Source organism: Monodon monoceros, unplaced genomic scaffold (assembly GCF_005190385.1).
Source record: "Monodon monoceros isolate NGI ecotype Baffin Bay Population unplaced genomic scaffold, NGI_Narwhal_1 Super_Scaffold_20, whole genome shotgun sequence".
In the NCBI taxonomy this organism is placed as follows: Eukaryota; Metazoa; Chordata; class Mammalia; order Artiodactyla; family Monodontidae; genus Monodon; species Monodon monoceros.
In genome coordinates, this window is record NW_021703777.1 from 66,350,556 (window position 1) to 66,378,539 (window position 27,984).

Here is a 27,984-nt window from a genome sequence, read left to right on the forward strand (position 1 = left end):
CGGAATTTCTTTTCTGAAATTATCGTGTAAGTCTTGGTTCCCTTGTGTTCTCTTAGCATCTTTTTTATATTCAGTACTTACTACGTTGGATGATAAAGTTGCTGTGTATGTCTCTCCCACAGGTAAACTTGGGCAAGTGACTTAATTTTTGTTTCTTCCTTCTGTAAGATGTGTCTAATAACACTTATCTCACAGAGGATCTGAGGATTAAATGGCGCAATATTTGGACCATATGCTCAGGAAATGAGCTTTTCCTATAGGGACTTGATATATTCCTTGACACAGTTGCTGGCACAGAACAGGTGTTGTCCTGTGGGAAACTGAGTGGAAGGGGCAGAAGGAAAGCCTGGGTGACCCAAAGTCAAGGCCACTGCGGGAGAAGAGAGTGGAGCACCCCCAAATGCCTCGTTAACAGCTTGAGCAGAAGACAGCTGAGTGAAGGCTGTTGGGCTTGGTCATTGGTGGTGGTTTTGAGAACAGCTTTAGCGGCTGTGACGAGAGGGGAGGCAGATCGCAAGTGGTTAAGGAGGAGTGGGTGGGAAGGAAATGAAGACTGGCGGTTTAATAATCTCTCTTTCAGCAAGGGAAGAACAGAGTTAGGGCAGTAGCAGGGCCAGAAGAAGGTTCTTGCTATGGATGGCAGAGGCCTGAAGGTGTCTATAAGCAGGAGAAGTAAACTCTCAGGCCATGCTCAGAATCCAGGTTGCCCCCTCAGGGACTTGGCTCCATTAATTTTGTCACCTGTTTGCAGCTGGGACATCCAAGGTCTGGGGAGCTTTAGGACCCCAGCTTTCAGTTGGGATCCTTGGGTAACGTGTTTAACCTGTCTGAGCTGCAGTTTCATCATCTGTAAAATGAGAATTTTGTGAGCATGAAAGGAAATGACGTCTGTTAAGTGCCACTGCAGTGTCCTTGGCTGTTGTGTCCTTTTAACCTTCTCATAGAGGCAGAGTGACAGAGAAGAAAAAAGGGTAAATCTTAGGGTGCTTTAGACCTGCAGAAGGAAGAAGTTGGGGGTGTGCTCCTGGGACAGCTGTTCTCTTCTCCATGAAGTAGGGGAATGGGAAGGGTTTGTAGCTCTGATGAGACTGGTGGGCTCCATGGAGGCCACCAGGTTCTCTCCACTGAGATACACAGAAGACCTGAGGACAGCAGCGAAGGCCTGGCTAAGCACGAAGAGGACAGTTAGGATTGTTTCGTGACCTTCTGCAGCCAGGCACGCGTGAGTCGAAAAAGGTGTGGGTAGAACTGGGGGCTGACGGAAATGCCGGGGGTACGGGGATTCGTGTGCTGGGGGGTGGGCGGCAGGGGGAGAGAGGGAGGGTGGGAGGATGCACTGGTGAAATGACAGCCAGACGTCACATGGGAGCTGATGGCCTGGGAGGGTTGGCAGGTCTGAAGGTCACATGGTCACAGTGAGGATGCAGCGCTGGTTACTGGGAGCAGGATAGGGACCCCAAAGATTGTGGCCAGAGGGGAGTTTCAGAGTATTAGATGAAGCAATTTTGAATGACTAGGGCCAGGGGAGGGCTGGGTCACCCCAGATAATCCAATGTTCTTCATCTTCATTTCTCTACTTTTCTTCTGTTCTTTGTCATATGACTATCTACACCCCCTCCTAAAGTAACCTTAGTCTTTATACGGCTTTTTGTGTGGGATGTATCGGTTAATATAATTCAATAAACATTTTTTATTTCTTCATTGTATTTGTAATAATTTTTAATGGATATGGTATATCAAGTTATCTTTGCACATACTACTTTGTATCTTCTGGATTTTTCCCTGGGATAAATTCTCAGATGTGAGATTACTGTGCTCAAGACTGTGAATGATTCGGAGGAGGGAGTCTTGGTATGTCATTAGTTACTTGTTGTAGGGAGATTTGCATTGAGCAGGGAGGAAGGGCAATAGGGAAGGAAAAAAAAAAAAGAAAAAAGAAAATTCAAATATAGACTCTTGAATGGAGGCTTTGTGTGAGCGCCCTGTGTCCATCTCACATCCTCCTGAGTTCTGTGTGCTGGAGTGGAAGATGTAACTGGTGGAGTTTGCATTTCTGATTGAGTGTTTGGTTTGGTCTCTGATGCTTTCTTTTTCGGGGGAGAGGGGGTGGCTGTCATCAAGAAGTTGAAGAATTTGCAGTGTGTGTCTGAGAGGAAGGCACTATCAAAGGGACTCTCTTTCTAAACAGATCTAGAGCTTTTGGAGGAGGGCAAGGACAGCAATTTCATCTTTGGAAATTAAAGGACTTAATTATTTTGATTACAATCCTCATAGTGTTAGTATTTTGAATAATTTTAACAATATAGGGAGACATGATTTAGATAATTATTAAGGAAATTGTAATATTTTGAATCAGTGATTTTTTAAAACAAATATTATTATTAATAACATTTTTTCCTTAACTTATGATTAGAATGGTTCTCCTTTTATTTTTCTTTTAACAGAAAAAGTACAGAAAGGGATTTATTGATGTGTCAAAAATCAGATGTGTGGAAATAGTGAAGAATGATGATGGTGTCATTCCCTGTCAAAATAAATATCCATTTCAGGTGAGCTGGCATATTTTTGCGACAGTGAAATTCTGGGCTTTTAGTCATGCTTACTATTTGACGTTAGTGTTTCCTGTCATTGCTTTGTTGATTGATTTCTTTCAGCTTTGTTGAAGTATAATTGACACATAAGAATTGTATATATTTAAGGTGTACGATTTGATGTTTTGGTATATGTAAACATTGTGAAATGATCGCTACAATCAAGCCAATTAACATATCCATCACTTCACATAGTTGCTATTTTCTTTTCTTCCCTTCTTTTTTTGTTTTTTTTGGTGGTGAGAATACTTAGCTACCTTCTTAGCAAATTTCGTATATGCAGTGTTGTTAACTGTAGTCCCCATGCTGTACTTTAGATCTCCAGAACTCATTCAACTTGCATAACTGAAACTTTGTACCCTTTGACCAACATCTCCCCATTGCCCCCCTTCACCTGCCCCTGGCAACCACTTTTTTGCTCTGTGTTTCTAAGAGTTTGTTTAAAATTCTATATCTGAGGTCATGTAATATTTCTCTTTCTGTGTCTGGTTTATTTCACTTAGCATAATGTCCTCCAGGTTTATCCATGTTGCAAGTGGATGGATTTTCTTTTTTAAAGCTGAATAATAATTCCACTCTGTGTGTGTGTGTGTGTGTGTGTGTGTGTGTGTGTGTATCAATTGTCTTTATTTATTCATCTGTCCGCGGACATCTCCTCATGTTTACCAACCCTGAGGCTCTCAGAACCCGCTCCTTTTTGGGTTTTCATAGAGGCTTCGTTACATGGCATGATTGTTTACATCATCGGCCATTGATGATTGAACTCATTGAACTCAATCTCCAGCTCCTCTCCCCTCCTCAGAGGTGGGGGGTAGTGGGACTGAAAGTTCCAACCCTCTAATCATGGGGTTGGCTTCACTGGCAACCAGCCCCCATCCCTAGGGGCTCTCCAGTAGTCACCTTATTAGTATAACAAAAGACACCCGTATCATTCTCAGCACAGGAAATTCCAAGAGTTTTCTAGGTGCTCTGTGCCAGGAACCAGGGGAGAGACCAAATATATATTTCTTACTGTGAATCACAGTATCACAGGTATGAAAGTCATGGGCCAAATGAGGCAACTACAGCCCCACGTCCCTCTTAGAGCTTTATCTTTACTTCTTTATCACATCTCATTTTCTGTCTTGTAGTAAGGTATTTGATTTATTTTTGTATCTCATGTAGTCCCAGCAAAGTGCTAGTTGGGTGAGTTAATCACTGAGCAGAATATAGCAGTATTTGTTCTATGGTGTTCCCATTGCTGTTTGACTGCACTTATTTGATTAAAGTGAATGAGAAGGGATTGTCAACAAAAAATTAATCAGTCGATATAAGAAAGAAATGGAAAATTTTATTCAAGCCAAATTTGAGGATTATAACCTGGGAAGAGAATCTCAGAAAGCTCTGAGAACTATTCTGCCCATTAGAAGTCAAGACACAGTTATGTAAATTTCTTGAGGCAGAGGGCTGGACATCGTATGACGTATTATTGACAGTTTACATATTCCAGATCTAAGTGGCATCACAGTGGGTCATGTGACCCCTAACAAGATCAGGAAGGAATGCTATCTTTTTTTTTTTTTTTTTTTTTTTTTTGCGGCACACGGGCCTCTCACTGTTGTGGCCTCTCCTGTTGTGGAGCACAGGCTCCGGACGCGCAGACTCAGCGGCCATGGTTTACGGGCCCAGCCGCTCCGCAGCATGTGGGATCTTCCCGGACCGGGGCACGAACCCGTGTCCCCTGCATCGGCAGGCGGACTCTCAACCACTGCGCCACGAGGGAAGCCCCAGGAATGCTATCTTTAAGGAGTTGTCTTGTTGCTGCTAGGAGAATGTTGCTCTTTAGGGTTGAGCAGGTATTTCTGCTGATGGGGAGGTTTGGTGATGCATAATAGAGTTATACAATGCACAGTGCGGGGAGAGAGGAGGCCAAAGGGCAGAGAAGAATTTTTTGTTTAAATTTCGCTTGTCTTGCCATAAAAATATGACTTTTATTCCACAGGATTATCTATTGAATATGGTCAGGAACAGCCAATTATTGATGAAAGAGCTATCTGTGTTCAATCCAGACATGGTAAAAGGAGGTTTCTAGCCAGATTTGTTTTGTTTTTGTTTTTTTTTTTTTGGCCGCAAGCGGCTTGTGGGATCTTACAGGACCTTAGTTCCCTGACCAGGGATCCAACCCAGCCCCCCCAGCAGTGGAAGCACGGAGTCCTAACCACTGGACCACCAGGGAAGTCCCCAGATATTTTTTTAGTCAATTGGGGTGTTTCTGCCTTGTGAATGACCATCAAGGATAAAGTGATAGACCAAAGACAAAATTCTTGGATTAGTTTCCCATGCTTAATTTTATTCTGAATATTAAGAATAAGACTGTTTAATTGCTTACCTGGAGGTACCTCTGAAAGAGGTACTGTGGTTAAAAGTTTGGGCTCTGGAGTCAGGATCCTGGCTTTCTGGATGACCAGCCAAATGCTGATGGGCAGGTAACTTAAGGGACACCATTTGCAGTGCATTCTATGTGAATAGTGCCTCTGGGAGTGATCTAGAATTGGGGTGTCTTGGATAGGCCTTAGTCTCCTCCTCTGTAAAATGGAAATACTAATACCTTGATGGTAGGATTAGTTGAGTTAATGTCTGTAAAGCACAAAGTATAGAGTTGGGGTGGTCAGTGCTTAATTAAGCTACCTACTGCAATTATTTATAGTGGCAAAAGGAAGGTATAGGAGTGATATTGAAACAGTAGTCCATTCATCTCAAATATTATTCAGAAAAATATTCGATTGGAGTAGTCCCTGTTATACCAAGTTTACTTAAGGAACTTTAGTTTATTAGATCTCAAGAAATAACAAGATTGGCAAGGCATCCTGGCCTCTGTATATATTTTTTTTCTGTAAAAGCACAGTCCTTTGTAAAATGTGTATCCCACTGGATGGAGACATGAAGAAATAGATGTGTTTTTGTAAGAAGGGAATCTAGGTTCTTTGGATCAGAAGTAATTGACTTTTGGTCAATCATTTCAGAATCCTTTATTGATGCCTGTGGTGCCAAGGGCTCTGTGCTAGGCAAGATGCTGTGTCTAAGCTTTTCTCACCTGTTCCATCTTTTGTCTTATTTCAGGTTGTGCATGATGCCAACACACTTTACATTTTTGCACCTAGTGCACAAAGCAGGGACCGGTGGGTGAAGAAGTTAAAAGAAGGTAAAACTCATATAATGAAATATTAATCTGTACATAATTTCAGAATATAACATTGTTGTCACTAAGACAGAGATACGGCTAGTGTATCTTGCATTTATAATCTTTTAATCTACAATAAGTGTTTCTCCAAGAACATTCTCTGTTACTGTAAGTGACACATGTTGAAGTTAACTTCTTTTTTTATAATCTGGTTCCTTCTAGTGGCATATACATAGTTTTTAAGAAGAACATGCTTTCATTTAATGTGTAATACATTTGGAGGTGACTAAGCACTGGGCTCTTACGGTAACAGGATTTGGTATTTTCTAAGAAATTGCCTACGTAGTCAACATTTGATGTGGATGAATTGACTTGTATGTAAAGTATATTAATCAGTGATTTGACCTGCATAATCCTCATCGATTTTTCTGCAGAACAAAATGGTGGTGGGCTGACTTTTGTGTTTATCCATCACGGTGTAGCAGAGGTCACTTCTGTTAACAAGGGTGCCTCACCAAAAAAAGTGGTGAAAGAGAACTCTATGGATTTTCTGAATGCTGGATTATATGTTATGAAGGTTTCCTCATAATAAACGTAGTATTTGAGAAAGAATGATCAACCGGAAACATTCTGTTATCTCTGTACATTTCACTCATCATTTAATGTGTCTATGAATTACAGAAATACAGAACAACAATAATATTATGATTAAATATCATCCTAAATTTTGGGCAGACGGAAGTTATCAGTGTTGCAGACAAACTGAAAGACTAGCGCCTGGATGTGAAAGATATAATCTGTTTGAAAGTAGTAAGTATTAATTTTATTCTGTAGTTATATTGTGCTCAGGATGTACATACTGTTGGTATTATTGGGAGAAAGTGACATGATTTTGATTTTGCTGTTGGTTAAATATGGCCTTCACACTTTCTAGCACAGTGTAAACATAGTGTAGGTGTATTTTTGTAAGAATACTTTTATTTAGTGAGCAGTAGGACCATCTCATGGAATCAGAAGGTCTGTTTTGGGGAGTTGTTTTGTTTTTTTTTTTGCGGTATGTGGGCCTCTCACTGCTGTGGCCTCTCCCGTTGCAGAGCACAGGCTCAGGACGCGCAGGCTCAGTGGCCATGGCTCACGGGCCCAGCCGCTCCGTGGCATGCGGGATCTTCCCAGACTGGGGCACGAACCCGCGTCCCCTGCATTGGCAGGCAGACTCTCAACCACTGCGCCACCAGGGAAGCCCTGTTTTGGGAGTTTTTATCACAATATGAAAGCCTACTAAAAATGACTCTGTTAAAAACTGTGAGCTTAATGTAGCACCATCAGCAGCTTTTCTCTTCTCTTTTTTTTAAGCTTTACTGAGGTATAATTAACAAAATTGGAACATATTTAAATTTTACAATGAGGTGACTGGATATACTTATCTATCCATTGGAAAGGGTTCCTCCCATTGAGTTAATAAACATATCCATCACCTTGCATGTTTACCTTTGTGTGTGTGTGTGTGTGTGTGTGTGTGTGTGAAAACATTTAAGTTCTACTCTCTTGGTAAACTTCAGTTATACACTACAGTGCTGTCAACTAGTCATCATGTTATACATTAGATCCTCAGACCTTATTTATCTTTTTTTCTTGCTCTCTGTATATTTTAATTGAGTTGTAATTAACATACCTTATTCATCTTATAACTGAAAGCTTGTACCCTTTTACTAGCATCTCTATTTCCTCCACCCCCCCATCCCCTGGCAACCATTTTTCTACTCTCTATTTCTATGAGTTTGACTTTTTTTTTTTTTTAAGCTTCCCCATGTAAGTGATACCATGTGGCATTTGTCCTTCTTGGTCTGGCTTATTTCACTTACCATAATGCCCTCCAACTTTATCCATGTTGTCACAAATGATAGGATTTCCTTCTTTTTCCAAGGCTGAATAATATTCCATTCTCTCTCTATATATGCCACATTTTCTTTATCTAGTCATCTGTTGATGGATGCTTAGGTTGTTTCTATATCTTGGCTATCGTGAATAATGCTACCGTGAACATGGGAGTGCAGATATCTCTTTAAGGTATTGATTTTGTTTCTTTTGTGTATATACCCAGAAGTGGGATTGCTGGATCATATGGTAGTTGTATTTTTAATTTTGGGGGGAACCTCTATATTATTTTCCATAGTGGCTGCATCAATTTACATTCCCACCAGCAGTGCACAAGCATCCCCTTTTCTCTACAACCTTACCAGCATTTGTTATCATGTGTGGTTTTTATAATTGCTATCCTAATATGTATAAGGTGGTATCTCATTGTGGTTTGACTTGCATTTCCCTAATGATTAGTTATGTCGAGCACCTTTTAAGGTACCTATTGGCCATTTGTATGTCTTCTTTAAAAAAAAGTGTCTGGGGCTTCCCTGGTGGCGCAGTGGTTGAGAGTCCGCCTGCCGATGCAGGGGACACGGGTTTGTGCCCCAGTCCGGGAAGATCCCACATGCCGTGGAGCGGCTGGGCCCGTGAGCCATGACCGCTGAGCCTGCGTGTCCGGAGCCTGTGCTCCGCAACAGGAGAGACCACAACAGTGAGAGGCCCGCATACCACAAAAAAAAATAATAATAATAATAAAAAAAATTTAAAAAGTGTCTGTTTAGGTCCTTTGTCCACTTTTAATTGAGTTATTATTATTATTTGTTTTAACTATTGAGTTGTGTGAATTCCATGTATATTTTGGATGTTAACCCCTTCTCAGATACGTGGGATGAAAATATTTTCTCCCCTTCTGTTGGTTGCCTTTTCATTTTGTTGATGGTTTCCTTTGCTGAGCAGAAGCTTTTTGGTTCTGATGTAGTCCCATTTGTTTACAGTGAACAAGGCATGGCCCCAATCCCTGTGGCATTTACAGTCTGTTCAAGAAGGCAGAAATACAAACCGGCTTTAATAGCATTTTAAAAAATCTGTTCTAAAATAGTATTACAAGCAAAATGCACCAGAGTGAGAGAGTCTGAGTGGACTTCTTGTTATGGGTTCATTTTTACTTTTCCTTAAAACTATCAATCATTGGTAGATGGCATTTTGACCTGTTTTTGTCGTTGTCATTTTCAGGTATAAGAAAAGCACTACCTCGAGCACCAGCACCAGAAACAAAGAAGGTAAGCTGGTCTTTAATGTTTGGAAACATTTGCAGTTTATTAAGTATGTTTATGTTCATTCCTGTGATGCTGCTCCCTGCAAGGATCACATCGGAAATGGATAGACTATGGCTCACTTGACTTTTTTTTTTTTTTTTGGTGTCAAATAATGTCAATTTAATTGTATCAGATATTACCATCTGGCATTCTGCCTGTATTTTGGCTTCGAGAATTATACAAGAGGTATGGGACTTTAAAGGAATATTTCAGTCTTGAGACCACAGTATTATGACAAAGGAGTGACTGTGAATAGTGGAGTATGGTAGAAAACACATGTACTTTGGACTCACGAGGAGCCTGATCCAGCATGAATCTGATATGAGTGACTTTGGGTGGGATACTTCAGCCATTGTTTCCTCAGTTGTAAAATGGAAATTATATACTCTACTTCATGGGATTAGTATTAAGAATAAATGAGAATGCAGGTGAACTTATTTACAAAACAGAAACAGACTCACAGATGTAGAAAACAAACTTATGGTTACCAGAGGGGGAGGGGGATAAATTAGGAGTTTGGGATTAGCAGATACAAACTACTATATATAAAACAGATAAACAGCAAGGTCCTACTGTATAGCACAGGGAACTATATTCAATATCCTGTGATACACCATAATGAAAAACAATATGTAAAAGAATATATACTGAATCACTTGGCCGTACATGAGAAACTAACACATTGTAAATCAACTATACTTCAATTAAAAAGAAATGAGAAACAGTATGCTAGTTAGATACTAAGAGTGTGCCTTGCACACAGCAGGCACAAAGCAGTGCAGATTCCTTTGAGTGGGAGGAGACCTGACAGAAGTAGTTCTGCTTTTCCCCACTGCAGGCCATTAAATGGTGGGTCTGCCTTTAGTTCTGCTGGTTTCTACTCACGTTACCCTTGCCTCTCCCTGGAAAGCTAGTCCTGACACTGAGCAGAAGCCGTTTGATGTTTAAAGACAGCTTTTGCTCTTGTCCTAAATTCTGAAGCCCATGAGAGGTCCAGTAGCATCAATATCATCGGACTCATGGTGCGGGTTCACCAGATTATCTAAGGCAGGCTTTATACTGTGGGGACGTGCGCATTGCTTGGTGTTTTACTGCACACCCAGTTTCAAACAGAAGACTAAACTTTTATATGTTACCTCCTTTTCTTAGCGAAGGCCTCCCCCACCAATTCCACCTGAAGAAGAAGGTAATAGTGAAGAAATAGTTGTAGCCATGTATGATTTCCAAGCGACAGAAGCACATGATCTCAGATTAGAGAGAGGCCAGGAGTATATCATATTGGAAAAGAATGATGTTCATTGGTGGAAAGCAAGAGATAAATATGGGTAGGTATTCCCTCTCTGTGGATGATACACAGTGGGTGGCTGGGAGTGAAATACTGAGTGAGAAGAGGATAACCTGTAACTGTTATGTAATGAGGCTAGTTCAGCGGCCATAAATGAAAATATATGTTATTACTTTGCAGTAACACAATGTATTCTTAGTAGTGACTCCATAAATATAAATGAATCAACCACTCCTTTCCAGAAATTAGAATCCATTACACCGGTCTCTTTCTCATCCATTATATGTCTAATTGGATTGTTTGCTCTTGGGGGAAATTACGTTTTAGGTCCCTTCCCCCCGCACCCCACCCCCAAGGTAAAGTAATCTTAGATTTGTCTAAGAGAGAGAGAATGTGTGTGTGTGTGTGTGTGTGTGTGTGTGTGTGTGTGTGTGTGTGTGTGTGTGTGTGTGTGTGTCTTTCTGTCTATATGTATGTGCATATGGGTCTATGTCTAAAATACATACATTCAAGAAATTTAAAAACAAACATTATTTATACAAAATAATTTAGGATTTAAAGAGAATAGTCCTTTCAATCTTATTATTGGTAAATAATGGGTAAATGTGGATAAACATAGGGGATGAGTCTTCGGCTTCATTAAGAAAGCTCTGTATCCTGTGCTTACCTCTGAAATATAATCCTGTTTATATTCTGAGTTCCTGTGGATAGGAAGAGGAGGACTTTTGTGTCCTGGTTAGAGCATGTCCTCCCTCCAAGTCTGCTTTCTCACCTCCTGTCCCACCCCCAGTTCTAGTTCTCTGTTCCTCAGGTCACTTCTGGAGAAGCAGTGGAAGCCTCTGGGTTGGGCAGGGTCCGTGTCTTCTGCTCACTTCTCAGCAGTGGTAGATCTCCTGAGTGCTGGTTTGCTGTGCATTATTACCTTTTTGGAAACCTTTTAATCTATGTTTTCAAGAAGGTCATCACTGCTTTTTTTTGCCAAACACTGTAGAAGATGGATTTTTATTTTTTATTATAGACATTTTCAGATATCCAAAAAGTACATAATAGTATAATGGAGCCTCTTGTCACTTGACTTCAGAAATTACCAACATTTGGCCAGTCTTGATTTTAAAATCTTCCCAACTGTTTTTTCTCAAGTATTTAAAACTAAATTCAAATCATCATGTCATTTCACCCCTAAGTCCAACTGCTAAAGATGTTTTTAAACAACTGCTGTGTCATTATCATACTTAATAATAAGTTAAAAAACATCATCTGTAGGCTTTCCTGCAACATTTTCAGGACTAGAAGAAGCGTACAAATAAAAGCCCAGATATCATATGTTTAAATATTTAGAAGTTATAAGTCAAGCTAACAAACTAGTAAATAAGATATAACTTATCCTCCAGCTTGACACACATACCTTCAAAATGACAAGGAAGGCAAGGTTTGGATTGGAGTTCCATGCCGGAATGTGATAGTGCACAGAGAGCCAGCTCCCTGAGGTGTCTCCCTTCTCTCTTCCCTTCTGCCCTGGGCTCCCATCTCACATGTACCATGTGAATCTCCCAGCCGTACATCCAAACTCTGTCCACATGGTTTGCAAAAGCCACCCCCCAACTTGGTCACTCCTTGGACCTGGGCTGGAGTGGGTGCACACAATCAGCATCATTTGCCTTTCAAAGGACGAAACCCATTGGGAAGGCCCATGTAGGGCCTGGTAGCGGGCAGAGAATTCTGGGGCCCTAGTTACGCGGATGATGGTCCAGAGGAGGGCTGAGGGATCATGGGCTTTAGCATCCTCTCGAAAGTGTGAGGTCAGAGCAGGGACCCTCTGGCCCAGGTCTAAGGATAGTACCAACTCTGTAATTCTGGTTTCCCTTGATTAGCTCTAATCTGTATTTTACAGTTTAATCAAGGTTAAAACAAGGTCCACACATTGCATTTTGGCTGACAGGTCTCACGTCTTTCTTTTATTCTGTAACAATCCCTAGCCTTTTTTTTTTTTCTTTCTCAGTTTTGATTTATTGATAAAACCAGGTTATTTTCTCTATGAAATGAGCCACAATCTAGATTAAGCTGTTTGCTTCCACGTGGTGTCATTTAATATGTATCTGTGTCCTGTATATCTGGCTGTTCCGCTTCTGGTGATGCCAGGATTACTCGTTGGTTCAGGTGTCAACATTATTCCTCTATCTCTAAGTTCTTTATCAGTGTTTCACCTGATGGTTTTGGCATCCATTGGTGATTATTGCTTAGATCCATTAGGGATAGCAAAATGGTGATTTTTCTAATTCTGTCATTCCATCTGCATGTATTAAATCTCTAAAGAAGAACTGCCTCATGAACCAGTTCATTTAGTTCATGCAGGAAAGGCCAGATACATTTTGGATTCTTATCTTTTACCAACTTTTCAGAAATAATGAGTTGATGACCAAGCTTCCTCTGTTGATAGCAATGGTAACCAGTAATGTTTTGTGTTATTATAGATGCTTATATATTTGGTTTCAGTCTATTGCAGTCATTATTCTTTTTACTTGAATTGTCCCATCGTGGGTCAGTGGTAGCTGTTTTTGATTGGGGACGCTTTTAGTCTTTCTCAGCTACCCTGCTTTCTGAATAAACTAAAATAGCTCAAGTTCATCTTGTATTTTTCCTGGCCAAACCTGCAGTTTGCCATTTCCCCAAGGAGTTCTGGCTCCTTGTAGTAAGAAGCAATATTTAGAGACAACAGTTGGGGTGCTTGGATTCTAATTGCCGCTGGACTGTTGTTGCTTCTAGGCCTTTCTCAGTGCAACAGAGCTACATATATGCACTGGTGTGTGTGTGTGTGTGTGTGTTATGAGTTCTTACTAATAGTTCAAATTCAAATTTAAGATTACAGAGTTTTTACTCAACTTAGAAATTTTATACATTTATCTCTTTTATGTTGAAATTCTTGGCTCTAACCAAGATTTTACTTGATATGATTGCTCCTTAAACTGTAATGTGCACAGGAGATAGGTGTCATCTGGGGTAAAATCAAAGATTCCATAGGCCTACATAGGCCTTCTCAGTTCAGATCTCTTGGGGTATGACCCAGGAATTTGCTTTTTTTTTTTTTTTTTTTTTTTGGTTGTGCACCATGCGGCTTGCAGGATCTCAGTTCCCTGATCAGGGATCGAACCCGCACCCAGTGCATTGGAAGCACAGAGCCTTAACCACTGGATCGCCAGGGAAGTCCCAGAATTTGCCTTTTTAACAAGAGACCTGATGATACTGATGTAGATGTCAGGCATGACCCTCTGTGAAACAGTGCATTACACAGACTGTTGAGGTATTGGAGTGATGGGTGTTTTTATCCAACACTTCAACTTTTCTGAAGTAGTGGTTTCGTTAAAACATCCCAAGAAATTGTGAATTCAAAAGAAGCATCATGGAATATTAGGAAGGGCTCTGAAACTAGTCACAAGTTCAGAATTCAACTTATGGCCCCGTTGTTGGCTAGCTTTGAGACCTTGAGAAAGTCTCTCAACCTTTCTAAGCCTTAGTTTCCCCACCAAAAAGTGGGTACAGTAATGCCTGCCTACCTCAGAATTTTTGTAAGGATCAAATGAGGAAGTCCTTTGTAAAGCATCAAATACTATAGCTATATTTACTTACTGGGGGTCAGCTAGTCTTTCTTATAAGCTTTAGGCAGTTTTATACTTTATTCCGGAAAGGCAGTAATTTTTCTTTTAGTACTCTCTCAGTAAAATAATTTCAGTTTATCTAAAGTATTTTTCTTATTTCTAGGAGTGAAGGATATATCCCAAGTAATTACGTGACAGGAAAGAAATCAAACAACTTAGATCAGTATGAGTAAGTAAAAGGTTATTTTGTGAATGTGGAGGACTAGAAAATGTTTTTATTTTCCTAATTATGTAAGACATTTTGGAGATTAATGGTTATCTTTCATTATCTTTAGAAGGATGTACTAACTTAACTCAGTTGTCTAGGATGGTAAATAGACGTTGTGAGAATTAGTTTCTATAATACACTTTACCTGAAGGTACTATGTGTGAATAGAATTACAGAAGTGAATATAATTGAATTGATTTTAAACGAATCATAGCTTTAGCTGACTTTGAAATACAGCTCATTGTTCATTCATTCAAGAAATCAAAATACAGTTTCCCCGAGTGGCCTTTAAAAAAACATTTGATTGTTTCTTTTTTCTAATTGTAATAACAATATGTGATTATTGTTTTAAAATTCTTTGAAAATATGAAAAATGTTAGTAAGAGAAATTATTCAGAAATCAACTAGAGTTGACCTCTGTCAACATTCATATATTTCCTTTCAGTCTTTAGAATCATGCTGTATATACTGTTTTACATCCTGTTTAATTCACTTAATAGTATGAGTGTGAGTATTTCCTCATGCCATTAAATGTACTTCGAAAACATTTTAATAATTGCATTATATTTCATTCAGTCGTGAATTCTTCAAATGTTTACTGAGACCTGAGTGTGTATCAGGCACTGTGTGAGGCCTTAAGGGGTACAACCAGACATACGGCACATGGATGTGCAATAATTTATATAATCATTTCCTTATTTGTGTGGCATTATGTTGTTTAGGCATCTTTACTATGTAAAAGTACTGGGATACCTCTGCCTGCTTATTGTCTTAAACTAGATCTCTAAAAATCTACATACTGAGCTAAAGGCTAGTTATGAACGTCTTAAGGCTCCTAATCATGCTGTCAAATTACTTTTCAGAGAAACAATGGGCTGCTGTTTATATGCTCACTAGCAGTGCATGGCCAGGTTTTAGTGAGAGGCTCATATATACCAAGTACATATGAGCCTTTTGTGGTCATTCTGAGGCAGTGTATCGATGCTTCATTCACTTCTTTAAAAACAACACTGTCACCACCACCACCACCACCACAAAGCTGTTTCCTCTGTCCACGTTACTTCCTGTAATGTCAGTGTACCTTAAAAGTGTAGAAAAGGATTAACAGATTCAAAAGTCCTAGCACTCAGTGGTGTGACCCCTCAAAGTTGTTTTAGAAGTAGGTAAGGGTATAAAAAGCATGTAACTAAAAAAAAAAAAAGTTGTTTTAGAAGTAGGTAAGGGTATAAAAAGCATGTAACTAAAATAGTGGTTTTGTTCTTGAATACATTTTAGGAAAATAGAGTAAATCCTTAGAAATAGGGAAGATACTAAAAGGTAAAAACTTGGACCTGATTTTAAAGGCGTCTGACCGAGAAGTAACTGGTGATTTCAGGAGGAATGTGCTTGGAAACCAGATAACCCTTATCTAAATGGGAGAACTCCCCTTACGACTCATGGGATTACAAATAAGGGTTTTAGGAAGTTTATGATTCATTGCCATGCAATTTTTGGGTGCCTGACTCCACCTCGGCATGACCGAGTGAACTTGCCATGGGAGTCCCCTCAGCCAGCTGCCCAGGGACTGGGGATTCCATGTGGCGTGGTGCCAGCCCTGACTGGATGAGAAAGGAAAAACCTGTTCTCGGTGCTGACAGTCACTCCTGCTGTCTTTCCACTCCACTGTTTGTGTTAGATTTTGCTAAAGCCCATCCTGTAACACGTCTTAAATGTCTCCAGGGTTAAAAAGCCTTTTGCCAGCTGCTGAATCAAGAGCCCTTCTGCTGTTTGTTTGCAGGCAGGAGGCGTCCGGGCAATAACTGTCCACTGGGCTGGGCCCAGGACTGGCAGCCTGCAGCTCCCAGGGCCGTCAGTACCCTAATTCCCACCCCCACACCCAGGTCCCGGCTGGGGGAGGACAGGACCATCGGAAGTGCTGCAGGAAAGAAACTGGGCTTGTTGTGGTCAGTAAGATGTTCTTGATGGAAGCATGCTAAAGGAGGAAGGTGACAGGAATGCAAGGACCCTTAGAACAGGAAAAGTCTAGGACAAGGCTTTGCGTGGGTGATCCAGGAGGCAAGGGCCAAAGTGAGAACCGGCAAAGATTATATAGCTCGTTGGTTGGTTGGTTGGTTGTTTTCAATTTTTTGTTAGTTTATACCTGTTGCCTCCATTTTCTAATTTACCCAACCCACCCTCTCCAAGAAGCTTGGCCAGGATCCATCCTTTCCAGAAGGTTGTCCCCAAAGCTGCTTTCCCCTCTATTCAGGCAGCACTATGAAGTCCTGTCCCTCTGGAGTGTTTGAAGTGACTAGCCAATCTGAAACCCTCATTCCCATGAGGGTTTTGATATCTAAGAATGGAATGACAAGTTACTTACAAATCCTGGGCATTCTTTCTAGAAGTATATAGTTCCTTCGTCAGGGGACGCTAACTAACCTCCAACAGGCATTTCTGTGCCGGGCTCGTGGGCGATGCACGCGGGCTGGCGTCTGGGCGGCAGCTCTCCGGCTCACCACGTGTGCATCGTTCTTCCCGACAGGATGCGTTCAGCAGAGCCACTCTTGTCTTTCCCTCCTTGCCTGGTGATGGGTATCATGGAAGAGGAAAAGAAGCCACAAAGAACCGTTAGGAAATACTCACCACGAGATGAGTCATCGTTTTTGTTTTTTTTTTTTGCGATATGCGAGCCTCTCACTGTTGTGGCCTCTCCCGTTGCGGAGCACAGGCTCGGGACGCGCAGGCTCAGCGGCCATGGCTCACGGGACCAGCCGCTCCGCGGCATGTGGGATCCTCCCGGACCGGGGCACGAACCCGTGTCCCCTGCATCGGCAGGCGGACTCTCAACCACTGCGCCACCAGGGAAGCCCGATGACTCATCTTTTGATTTGTTCATCACTCCTTCCTCCTTTCCTTCCTTCAACGTACCCTTCAGGGTCTGAGTTTATATCCTAGGGAGGAAAACATCCTTTCTGGGGAAACTGCAAATACCATACAAATGACGACTTAGAATAGGATTTGTGCTGTGGACTTTTTTTTCTTTCCTTATTTCTTTTATCCCTTCCCAGGAGCTTGAATATACCAAATGAGGAAAGGACCTTTTTCTTTCTCTGAGTATCTTATATCAAATTTCTCTTGAGAGCCACAATCTAGCTTTACTGATTTCTTGCATCTGAACGTGAGCCTGAGCCTCCATCACTTACTCTCACTGTGAGGATGTGGGCTTGGATCTCCTGTGATTAATAAAGAGAATTTTTTTTTTCAATCTTTCAGGTCCTGCTGGTTTATAATGCATAATGAGAGCTGCAGCTACCTTTTCTAATTAACTTTTATGGTTGTTTTTGGTATCCTGACAAATATTTCTCCTATCAGTGGGAAAGCTTTAGGGATAGAATCCATTCTGTTCTCCTCATTTATTTTATCCCTCAGTTGCATTCAGAAATTGATCAGAATTTAAATTTGTAATTTTGTTGAACTTGGTCTCAGTTCATAAAGTGGGGTCCACAACAATGAGATCTTAATACCCACAATTCTGAGGCCTGGTTAATCACTTCAGGCTCCAAATAAAATAACAGTTTTTGGCTTGTGTTGAGATTATAATTTGTGTTTGTCCCCTCCAACTGCATGAAAGAATCCAGACCAAAAATGATCTTGTATTTTTTTCTTTGTATTTTTCCCTTTCTCAGTCAGGGAAGGCCTTTGTATTCGCTTGTCTCGGGGTGTTTGCTGGGCCAAAAGTAGGTGCTGTTTCTTTTATAAAAGGCTGAGGCAGTGGTGGAAACTTCACGGGTTTAGAGGGGCCAAGCTGGTTTCATAACATTGGAATCCTTGGGAAATAGGACTGGATGGAGGATTCTCTGCCCACTAAAGTCCATCTAGAACAAACAACACAACACAAAACAAAAATCCAAGTTTAAAGCTGACAGTCTGAGTTCATCTCCTTTGGCCAACTTGCTCATAATCCCCTGGAGAGCATGGGCTAGGGGAAGCAGGGAGAGGGAAGTACCTCTGAGGATGAGGTGGGAGATGGCAGTATCCATCTTTCCTTAGGAAAGATTGCTCAAAGGTTAAGCAGGGGCACTGATATGCAGGGGCTTGGCACAGAGTGGTGGGAGGGCAGGTGCCACTGCTTGGCCCTGGTGGGATTCCTACAGTAGACCTTCGGAGGGCTGCCAGGGGTCGGGGCTGTGCTGGAACCAGTAAGTCTGGAAGACCCAGGAGGCCTGCTCTTCTGTTTTGCTCTGTTTCTTTCAATACTTGGGACCTTCGTGAAATTTGCGGGGGAGGCTTCATGATGATTGGAGATGAAATCTACTGCCTGTTGGGGGCTTGGGATTAGATTTAATTGGAATCCAAGACAATAACGTGGTGACATTTCCTGCGTATTTGAGTCAGTGGGGTAAAATTCATTCTTGCTATTATTATAATAGTTAAAAATTGGAAATGATTTTTATGTTAAATAATGAAGAATCACTTAAATAAATGATGGTGCACCCAGACCGTGATGCACAGGACTACATTGCTTTACAAAGGTGTGTATCGTATACCGTTATATGAAAGATTCAGGTTCTGATATAGCAAGTGTAGCTTGACCTCACTTTAATACAGAAAATAAGAATGTTGGCATACATATGTGTCTTCATAAAAATATAGGTAGAAAAAGTCTGCATGTATGTGTATCCAAATGTTACTAGTGGTTGTCTATATTATTGAGATTATGAATGAGGCCTTGTTCTTATTTATTATTTGTTATTGATGAGTAATATTATCAATACCTTACTAATCCTAAAAAGAAAAAAGAACAATTTTAAAAACCTGAGGCCTTAAACATACCTTTTTCTCTTCAGATGGTATTGCAGAAATATGAATAGAAGCAAAGCAGAGCAACTCCTTAGAAGTGAAGTAAGTGTTTGTACTTGTCTTGTGGGTTTGGTTTCAGCACAAAATCAATTGTAACGAATCCCTGATTAGTAATTCCACCTACCTCTGTTTCTAAAGCCCAAAAAATACTATGGCGTAAGTACAAGTTTTGGTTTTTTGAAATCATTTAAAAGTGAAGACTGCTCTATTAGTTTCCTGGGGCTGCTGTAACAAAGTACCACAGACTGAGTGGCTTAAACAGCACAAGTTTGTTGTTTCATGGACCTAGAGGTTAGAAGCCTGCAGTCCAGATGTCAGTGGGCGTGGCTTCTTCTGGGGGCTGTGAGGGAGGGATCTGTCCCAGGCCCCTCTCCTTTTCTCCCCATGGTTCTTCCCTCTATGCATGCCTGACTCTGTGTCCAAATTTCCCTTTTATAAGGACTCCAGTCATATAGGATTAGCCCCCCACCCCACCCCATGACCTCATTTTCACTTGATTCCCTCTGTAAATCTCCACAGAAGGTCACATTCTGAAGTTACCAGGGGTTAGAACTCCAAAGTATGTTTTTTGAGGGGGAAAGAATTAAACTGATAACAATAGGTAATAGCTATACATGGGCAACATTTCTTTACTGTTTCTTACTGATTTATCATTTGCTACCTTGATATTAGTACTTAACATGTGTTTTTCCTTTTTGCTTGAAGTTCTTTGTTTTAAAATAGTTTACATCAGTGTTACGTGCTATCTTTTATAAATTAAGTTTTAACACAATATTTAGTTGCTTTAAGAAATATGCTAAAATTCTTACACTTTACAAAGAAATAAAGTGGAAGGATGAAATCTACTGTAGAGGAAACTAAGTGGACTTAATGAGGAGACAACCTGAGTCTAGCTGTGACTTTTCTAGTGTTTTTTGCATCTGTAAGACAGAGAGGTTGGATTAGAAGATGACCTCTGCAGTTCTCTGCATTTATGATCTAGTTATTCTATTTAGTAATTGCTCCCAGTCTTTTTTTTTTTACGTCTTTATTGGAGCATAATTGCTTTACAATGGTGTGTTAGTTTCCACTTTACAACAAAGTGAATCAGTTATACATATACATATGTTCCCATATCTCTTCCCTCTTGCATCTCCCTCCCTCCCACCCTCCCCAGCCCACCCCTCCAGGCGGTCACAAAGCACTGAGCTGATCTCTCTGTGCTATGCGGCTGCTTTCCACTAGCTATTTACCTTACGCTTGGTAGTGTATATATGTCCATGCCACTCTCTCGCTTTGTCACAGCTTACCCTTCCCCCTCCCCACATCCTCAAGTCCATTCTCCAGCAGGTCTGCGTCCTTATTCCTTTCTTTCTTTTTTTTTTTTTTTTTTTTTTTTTTTGCGGTACGCGGGCCTCTCACTGTTGTGGCCTCTCCCGTTGTGGAGCACAGGCTCCGGACGCGCAGGCTCAGCGGCCATGGCTCATGGGCCCAGCCGCTCAGCGGTATGTGGGACCTTCCCGGACCGGGGCACGAACTCGTGTCCCCTGCATTGGCAGGTGGACTCTCAACCACTGCGCCACCAGGGAAGCCCCTTATTCCTGTCTCACCCCTAGGTTCTTCATGACATTTTTTTTCTTAAAAATGTCAGCATATGGTATTTGTCTTTCTCTTTCTGACTTACTTCACTCTGTATGACAGACTCTAGGTCCATCGACCTCACTACAAATAGCTCAACCTTGTTTCTTTTTATGGCTGAGTAATATTCCATTGTATATATGTGCCACATCTTCTTTATCCATTCGTCTGATGATGGACACTTAGGTTGTTTCCATCTCCTGGCTATTGTAAATAGAGCTGCAATGAACATTTTGGTACATGACTCTTTTTGAATTATGATTTTCACAGGGTCTATGCCCAGTAGTGGGATTGCTGGGTCGTATGGTAGTTCTATTTGTAGTTTTTTAAGGAACCTCCATACTGTTCTCCATAGTGGCTGTACCAATTCACATTCCCACCAGCAGTGCAAGAGGGTTCCCTTTTCTACAAACCCTCTCCAGCATTCATTGTTTCTAGATTTTTTGATGATGGCCATTCTGACTGGTGTGAGATGATATCTCATTGTAGTTTTGATTTGCATTTCTCTAATGATTAATGATGTTGAGCATTCTTTCATGTGTTTGTTGGCAGTCTGTATATCTTCTTTGGAGAAATGTCTATTTAGATCTTCTGCCCATTTTTGGATTGGGTTGTTTGTTTTTTTGTTATTGAGCTGCATGAGCTGCTTGTAAATTTTGGAGATTAATCCTTTGTCAGTTGCTTCATTTGCAAATATTTTCTCCCTTTCTGAGGGTTCCATATCTCTTCCCTCTTGCGTCTCCCTCCCTCCCACCCTCCCTATCCCACCCCTCTAGGTGGTCACAAAGCACCGAGCTGATCTCCCTGTGCTATGCGGCTGCTTCCCACCAGCTATCTGTTCTACGTTTGGTAGTGTATATATGTCCATGCCACGCTCTCACTTTGTCACAGCTTACCCTTCCCCCTCCCCATATCCTCAAGTCCATTCTCTAGTAGGTCTGTGTCTTTATTCCCGTCTTACCCCTACGTTCTTCATGACATTTTTTTTTCTTAGATTCCATATATATGTGTTAGCATATGGTATTTGTCTTTCTCTTTCTGACTTACTTCACTCTGTATTGCAGACTCTAGGTCCATCCACCTCACTACAAATAACTCAATTCCGTTTCTTTTTATGGCTGAGTAATATTCCATTGTATATATGTGCCACATCTTCTTTATCCATTCATCCGATGATGGACACTTAGGTTGCTTCCGTGTCCTGGCTATTATAAATAGAGCTGCAGTGAACATTTTGGTACATGACTCTTTTTGAATTATGGTTTTCTCAGGGTTATATGCCCAGTTTTCTCAGGGTATAACTTCTTTCTGTAGTTTATGTTACGAGAGCAATAGCAGGTGACTTTGCTTGCTTCAGATGACACGTCACCTCTCCCTGCCCCTCTCCCTCTACATGATTCTCAACACGCCTCCCTGGTGACCTCACAATGAGAGGCAGCTCTAGGGAAGTGGGTAGCTAGAAGGCCTGGGGTCCAAATCCTGGCTCTGCTACTTACTAGCTGTTTGAGTTGGGGCAAATGTCCAACTTTTCTGTGCCCCATTTCCTTACCTGTAAAGTAAACAGGCAAGGAGATAACAATAGTACCTACCTCATAGGACTGTTTTGAGGACTGAGTAGATCCACATATTAGAACATATTAAAACAGAGTAAGTGTTCAATAAACATGTTTTATTGATCGATTAACTGTTATAATCATTGTCCCTAATTGTTTTTATCAGATTTATTTGTGGGCCTTTATTTCATTCCATTGTCTTTCCTAGGAATAAGAAGAAAATTTATTTTATTCTGTTAAACACACTTTCATTTTAAAGCAATTTCAGTGCTAGAGATTGACTGTGGCATTATTGGTGGAGAGGTATTTGAGGTTCCTAGCTTCTGTTTCTTGCTCTTAGGCTAAGAACCTTATGAGGATTTAGCTTTTGGTCATTCAGCGTGTTGCTGCCTTTTGGGTTTCTCTGCTTAAGTTGCTTGTGCCTCTGTCTCTCCTTTCATAAAGAGTGATGTTTAACATCGATTTCCAGGGGAATTGAGGATTTAAAAAAAAATCTTCCTATAAAGAGCACTGAGGTATTTACAGGAAAAATGCTGTGTGGATAGAAGGTGATATTGAGTCGGGATTCAAGCCTTATAGTAAATATGAAAAATGTATGAAATGAAACCCAGGTATTAAGAAATACATTTTTCAGTAACTGTTTCCCCACATGTCCAGGACATAAGGGAATTGCAAAATTTTGTCTGTTAGCTCTGGAAGGGCCCTGAGAGATTGTCTTGTTGAGATGTCTCGAACTAGTGTGTGTGCAGAGTTGTGATTGTGGGGAATTATGAGTGTGCTTTCTTTAATCTCACGGTTCAGTAATGTGAAGTGGAAGGTCACATGGATGGGAGACGGTCACGTGGATGACTTACCTGTTGGTAAGTTGCGCTTCTCCAAAGCAGATTTTCTCGTCAGAGGATAATGATCATAAAATTATAAGATTGGGCTCTTGGATCTTCTCTGTGGCATTGGTATTATTGGATTGAAAAAAAATTTCTTCTTGGATTTTAGGATAAAGAAGGTGGTTTTATGGTAAGAGATTCCAGTCAACCAGGCATGTACACAGTCTCCCTTTATACAAAGTTTGGAGGGTAAGTAATCTCTCTCTCTCTCTCTCTGCTTAAAATCAGAGTTTTTATATGAAGTTCTTATATAGTGTATATGGATTCCTAATTTTCAGAAAATAAGCTACAATTCAGCATTAAAAAAATCTGAACTTGATTTCTAAAGTCTATACCATTTTTATATTCATATCTAGTAATTTTCCTCATTTTCCATATATATATTTGTTCTGAATGACTACAGAAACTTTAGCAACATTCCACAGATAATTACTTTGCACTGTGCTAGGTACTAAGGATACCACACTGAGCCAAGTAGACACAGACCCAGCCCTCCAGTAGCTTAGCGAGGGCTTCTTTCAGACAGGCAAACAGGCAGTGATGGTATATGTGAGCGACTGCTATGCAGGGAGGGCAACGTGTGTGTGTGTGTGTGTGTGTGTGTGTGTGTGTGTGTTTGTGTGTCAGGGTGGGGGTGGGTGGTACTTAGCCCAGACACATCTGAGTTAGACATTAACGTTGTCTACTGACATCCAATGTGAGACCTGACGGGTGAGGCAGGCAAAAGTTGGAGAGAGGGAAATGTGTTTCTGACACAGGAAATTGCCTGGACCTGGAAGTGAGCGAGCACTTGGTGAGCTGACAACAGTGTATTGTAGCTGGATTGTAGAATGGAAGGGGCAGGGGGAAGGGAGGAGAGAGAAGCCAGAGAGGTAGAAGTGGAAGACACATCATGTCCATGTCAAGGAGTTTGAACTTTATCTTCACAGCGGCAAGAGTTCTCTGGAAAGGATTTTCAGCAAGAGATGACTCAGGAAGATCTAAGATACCTAAAATAGAATGTGTACATGATTTGTACGTCTAGTTTATTAACTTTTAGAGGTCTTCTGGACATTTGCAACACCAACAGCAGGGACAAAAAGCAGTATCCAGCTAATAGCTATTTTAAGACTTTTAATTGTTGGTAAATGGAGTTTTGGTAAATGTTCTCTTTCACGATCTCATGCAAGGGACCAAGTGTCAGTTATCAGTGACCACTTTATAACTTCCATCTGTTAATTTGAAAGGTGAAGCTAAGAAGAACATGGGGGAAAATAAATTTTTTTTTTTTTTTTTTTTTTTTTTTTTAGCGGTACGCAGGCCTCTCACTGTTGTGGCCTCTCCCGCTGCGGAGCACAGGCTCCGGACGCGCAGGCTCAGTGGCCATGGCTCACGGGCCTAGCCGCTCCGCGGCATGTGGGATCTTCCCAGACCGGGGCACGAACCCGTGTCTCCTGCAATCGCAGGCAGACTCTCAACCACTGCGCCACCAGGGAAGCCCAGAAAATAAAATTTGTGTAGAGAATAGAGGGGGCCATATGTAGGGACCCTGGTAGAAAACACCTTAAGGGTGAAGTTACATTATTCCAACTTAGTTCTAACACATTCTGATTTTTGTTACAGAGAAGGTTCATCAGGTTTCAGGCATTATCATATAAAGGAGACAGTGACATCTCCAAAGAAGTATTATCTGGCAGAAAAACATGCTTTTGGTTCAATTCCTGAGATTATTGAATATCATAAGCACAATGCAGCCGGTAAGTGACCTGTTAAAACCTATTTCAAATATAAAGTAGTGATTAAAATGGTTAGACATGGTGATGAATTCTAATTCATAAAGGTTAATTCATAAAGGTTAATTCATAAACCTTGAGCAGGTTTATGTTGTAGTTAATGGTAGAAAGTGATTGATTTAAAATTACTGCATATTAAGGAAGTGATATATACAAAGAGAAATCAGAAATAATAACTCTAAAGAAGCCCCGTCTTGACCTTAAAACACAAGTTATCCTTATCGTGTGTGGCAAACGTTCACATCTGCCACATACAATACAAGGTCTACATCCTAGGTACTGACAAAGGTTCTTTGCTTGACCCAACTTTAGTCAGGCTCCTGGACCATCTCCTGGGCCCATCTGTACACTTTCTTATAAAATCCAGTTTTGGCAATAACCCTGCTAAGTCACTTTAACCAGAACCCCTTACCCTTGAGATTTGATGTCTAATCACCCTCAATAACTGGTCGGGTTCCTCGCCTTCCACCATCCCTCCGGGTAATGTCTGGGTACCCTGGCTTATTTCAGCAAGAATCTTGTTTGATTAGTTTGGCCAGAACCACTCTAAGCCCTCCCTGCATTGATGTTTCTTTTAGTAATTTTCCATCCACTGATTCCCCACCCTTCTTCTTGGCTGTGAGTTCTCATTTGTCCAGGTTGTGTTCAGAGTCGGGCCCATCTCTCTCCCCCACTTTAAAATCCCATTGCAGTGGTCCTTATACCTATCACAGTGGTCCTGAATAAAGCCTGCTGGACCATCTTTAAAAGCGTCATTGAATATTTTTTTTTCTTTAACAGTACCAAACTAAAATCCAATGTATGTCTATGTCGCAGCTGTCACAGAAGCTGCCAGGTTAGGCCTGGCAGCTTAGGTTTAGGCCTGTTTTAGAGGCTTCCAAAGACTAGCATAAGAATGTCCCAGACACGTCTTCCATCTTCCCAAATCTTTGCTACACTTAACCACCAGAGTGGGAATAAACCAAACATCAAAAACAAAACCAGAAACCACATTTGTGCCCTTGGAAGCTCCAGAGGATGAGATAGAAAGATTTCTAGCCTTTGACTTCAAAGATGTAACTGAGCAGGGGTTAGCCAAGTGTCCAGCCCAATCTATGGAAAATTAACTTTTGAAATTTTATCGAAGGCCTTTGCCAAGTTTGTTGCTATTTGTGACTCTCTTCACGTCTCTCAGATAATGATAGGAATGGTTATTGAGATATAATTTACACACCATAAAGTTCACCCGCATGATGTGTACAACTCAGTGGTCTGTAAATTAGTATATTTACAGAGTTGTGCCAACTGTCACCATAATCTGAGGTCATTTTCAGCATCCCCCGTGCATTACCAGTCACCCCTTAACCCCTTCCACCAGTCCTGTCCTAGGCACCCACTAATCTACTTTCTATCTCTATAGATTTGCCTATTCTGGACATTTCATGTAAATGGAATCATACCATATGCAGTCTGTTCTGACTAGCTTCTTTGAGCATAATATTTTTGACATTCCTCCATGTCGTAGCCTATATAAGTACTCCACTCCTTTTTAACGATGAATAATAATCCATCGTATGGATTTTGTTTATCCATTTTGTATCATTCATCAGTTGATGGACATTTGGGCTGTTTCCACCTTTTGGCCATTATGAGTAATGCTGCTGGAAACATTTGTGTACAAGTTTTTGCATGAAACATGTTTCATTTCTTTTGGGTACTAACCTAGGAATGGATTTGCTGGATCATGTAATAACTCTGTGTTTAACATTTGAGGAACTGATTTCATATCAATTTATCCCCTGAAGAACTTTTTCTTATCTTTTATTCTAGTCTTTTTCAGCATTCACGTTCCCCTATTCCTTTCTTCTTGTTCTTGTGTGAATTGTTACGCTTCACCGTTATCTCAATTCACTCATTCCAGAAACATGTATTAAGTGCCTACTGCATGCCAGGAACTGTGCCGGACGGTAGGGATACTATGGTGAACTAGATGGCTATTGATCTTGTCTCTCCCAGATCTTACCATCTGGTAGGGGAGACAGAGAAGTACATAACAATATTAAATTACTATGAGATACACTGTATTAGAAGAAATACATAGTGCTACAGGTGTTTATAGGAGAAATACCTGGGATTTCTTATTTAGTATTGTAAGCAACTTAAGTTAAAGGATTTAAGGTACCTCACCTATTTCCAGTAGTTGTGTTATTCCCAGTCGTTAATATCGTAGAGTCCAGTTTTTATGCTAAGATCACAAACGCTGAGTTATGTCAGGTGCATCACTTTAATTTTAGCAGACTACTGTAATTCCATTTCATAATTCAAATCTCATACTGGAAAAGAACATGAAATAATAATTGATAATAATTGTTGGAAACCTTTTAACATCCTTTAAAGTGTTTGCAAGACACCATGCTAGCATAGTGCCTGACACACACTGCATTTAAAAAAAAAATGTTGAATGAATAAAAACGTATATTTTAAAAATATGAAATTGTCGGCTCAGAGAGTAGTGAAACCAAGCAGGACCCTGTGGGGGCCTTCCTGGGTACAGAAGCTCCTCTGTGTTTCCCGTTTTTTGTTTGAAAAAGAGAAAAAGGGCTTTAGTCTCCTAGGCCTTCCGCAAGCTCCAACGAGCAGGCTCAAGCAGTTAATGGTTAGTCACAGGACTCCTAGTTCCTCCTGAAGGGATGTAGATAACAATCTGATGCGTGTCTTTGAGTCGCTCTGCAGAAACTAAGACCCCCATCCAGGTGGAGGAGGGTGACTACATGCTGACCACAAGCAGGTAGACCCCAGGCTGGTTGGAACCAGAAGGTTGATGATTGAGATTCCTGAAACATCACCCTGTTACCTACCGTCAGCCAATCAGAAGAAGGTCCAGGAGCTGGTCACTTGTCTTACTACCCTCTCCCCTAACAATGTCTTTAAAAACCCTTGTCAAAGGCCACTGGGGAGTTGGGGTCTTTTGAGTACAAGCCCCCCGTTCTCCTTGCTTGGCCCTGCAGTAAACCTTTTTCTGCTCCAGACTCCGACATTTTGGTTTGTTTGGCCTCACTGTGCCTCAGGCACACAGGCTTGGTTTTGACAACAGTAGGATCATCGTCCTTCCTGCCTTCCTTTAGTTTTTGCTAGCATATAGCAGAGGGCTATATATACACAAAGAAGATGAGCACTAAGTGAATAAATGAATGAATTTTGTAAGTGAGTTTCTAGTTTAGTGCTTTACCATGCAGAATGATTGAGTGCATTCAACTGTAATACTCT

At 40.9% G+C, this 27,984-nt stretch overlaps 1 protein-coding gene across 8 annotated transcripts in view; it reads left to right on the forward strand.

Annotated features, from left to right (window-relative positions):
• TEC (tec protein tyrosine kinase) overlaps positions 1-27,984 on the forward strand; it is a 149,629-nt gene that overhangs the window by 96,447 nt on the left and 25,198 nt on the right. For all 8 annotated transcript variants that reach the window (XR_003795470.1, XR_003795471.1, XM_029234631.1 and 5 more), the window contains 9 exons: positions 2,445-2,549; positions 5,691-5,772; positions 6,433-6,561; positions 8,845-8,891; positions 10,077-10,252; positions 13,969-14,034; positions 18,900-18,954; positions 23,076-23,155; positions 24,569-24,702. Coding sequence is in view for 6 of the 8 variants with exons in the window: in XM_029234631.1 (XP_029090464.1) it covers positions 2,445-2,549; positions 5,691-5,772; positions 6,433-6,561; positions 8,845-8,891; positions 10,077-10,252; positions 13,969-14,034; positions 18,900-18,954; positions 23,076-23,155; positions 24,569-24,702 (874 nt within the window). In the remaining 2 variants the exon portion in view is untranslated. The remainder of the gene's footprint in view (positions 1-2,444; positions 2,550-5,690; positions 5,773-6,432; positions 6,562-8,844; positions 8,892-10,076; positions 10,253-13,968; positions 14,035-18,899; positions 18,955-23,075; positions 23,156-24,568; positions 24,703-27,984) is intronic.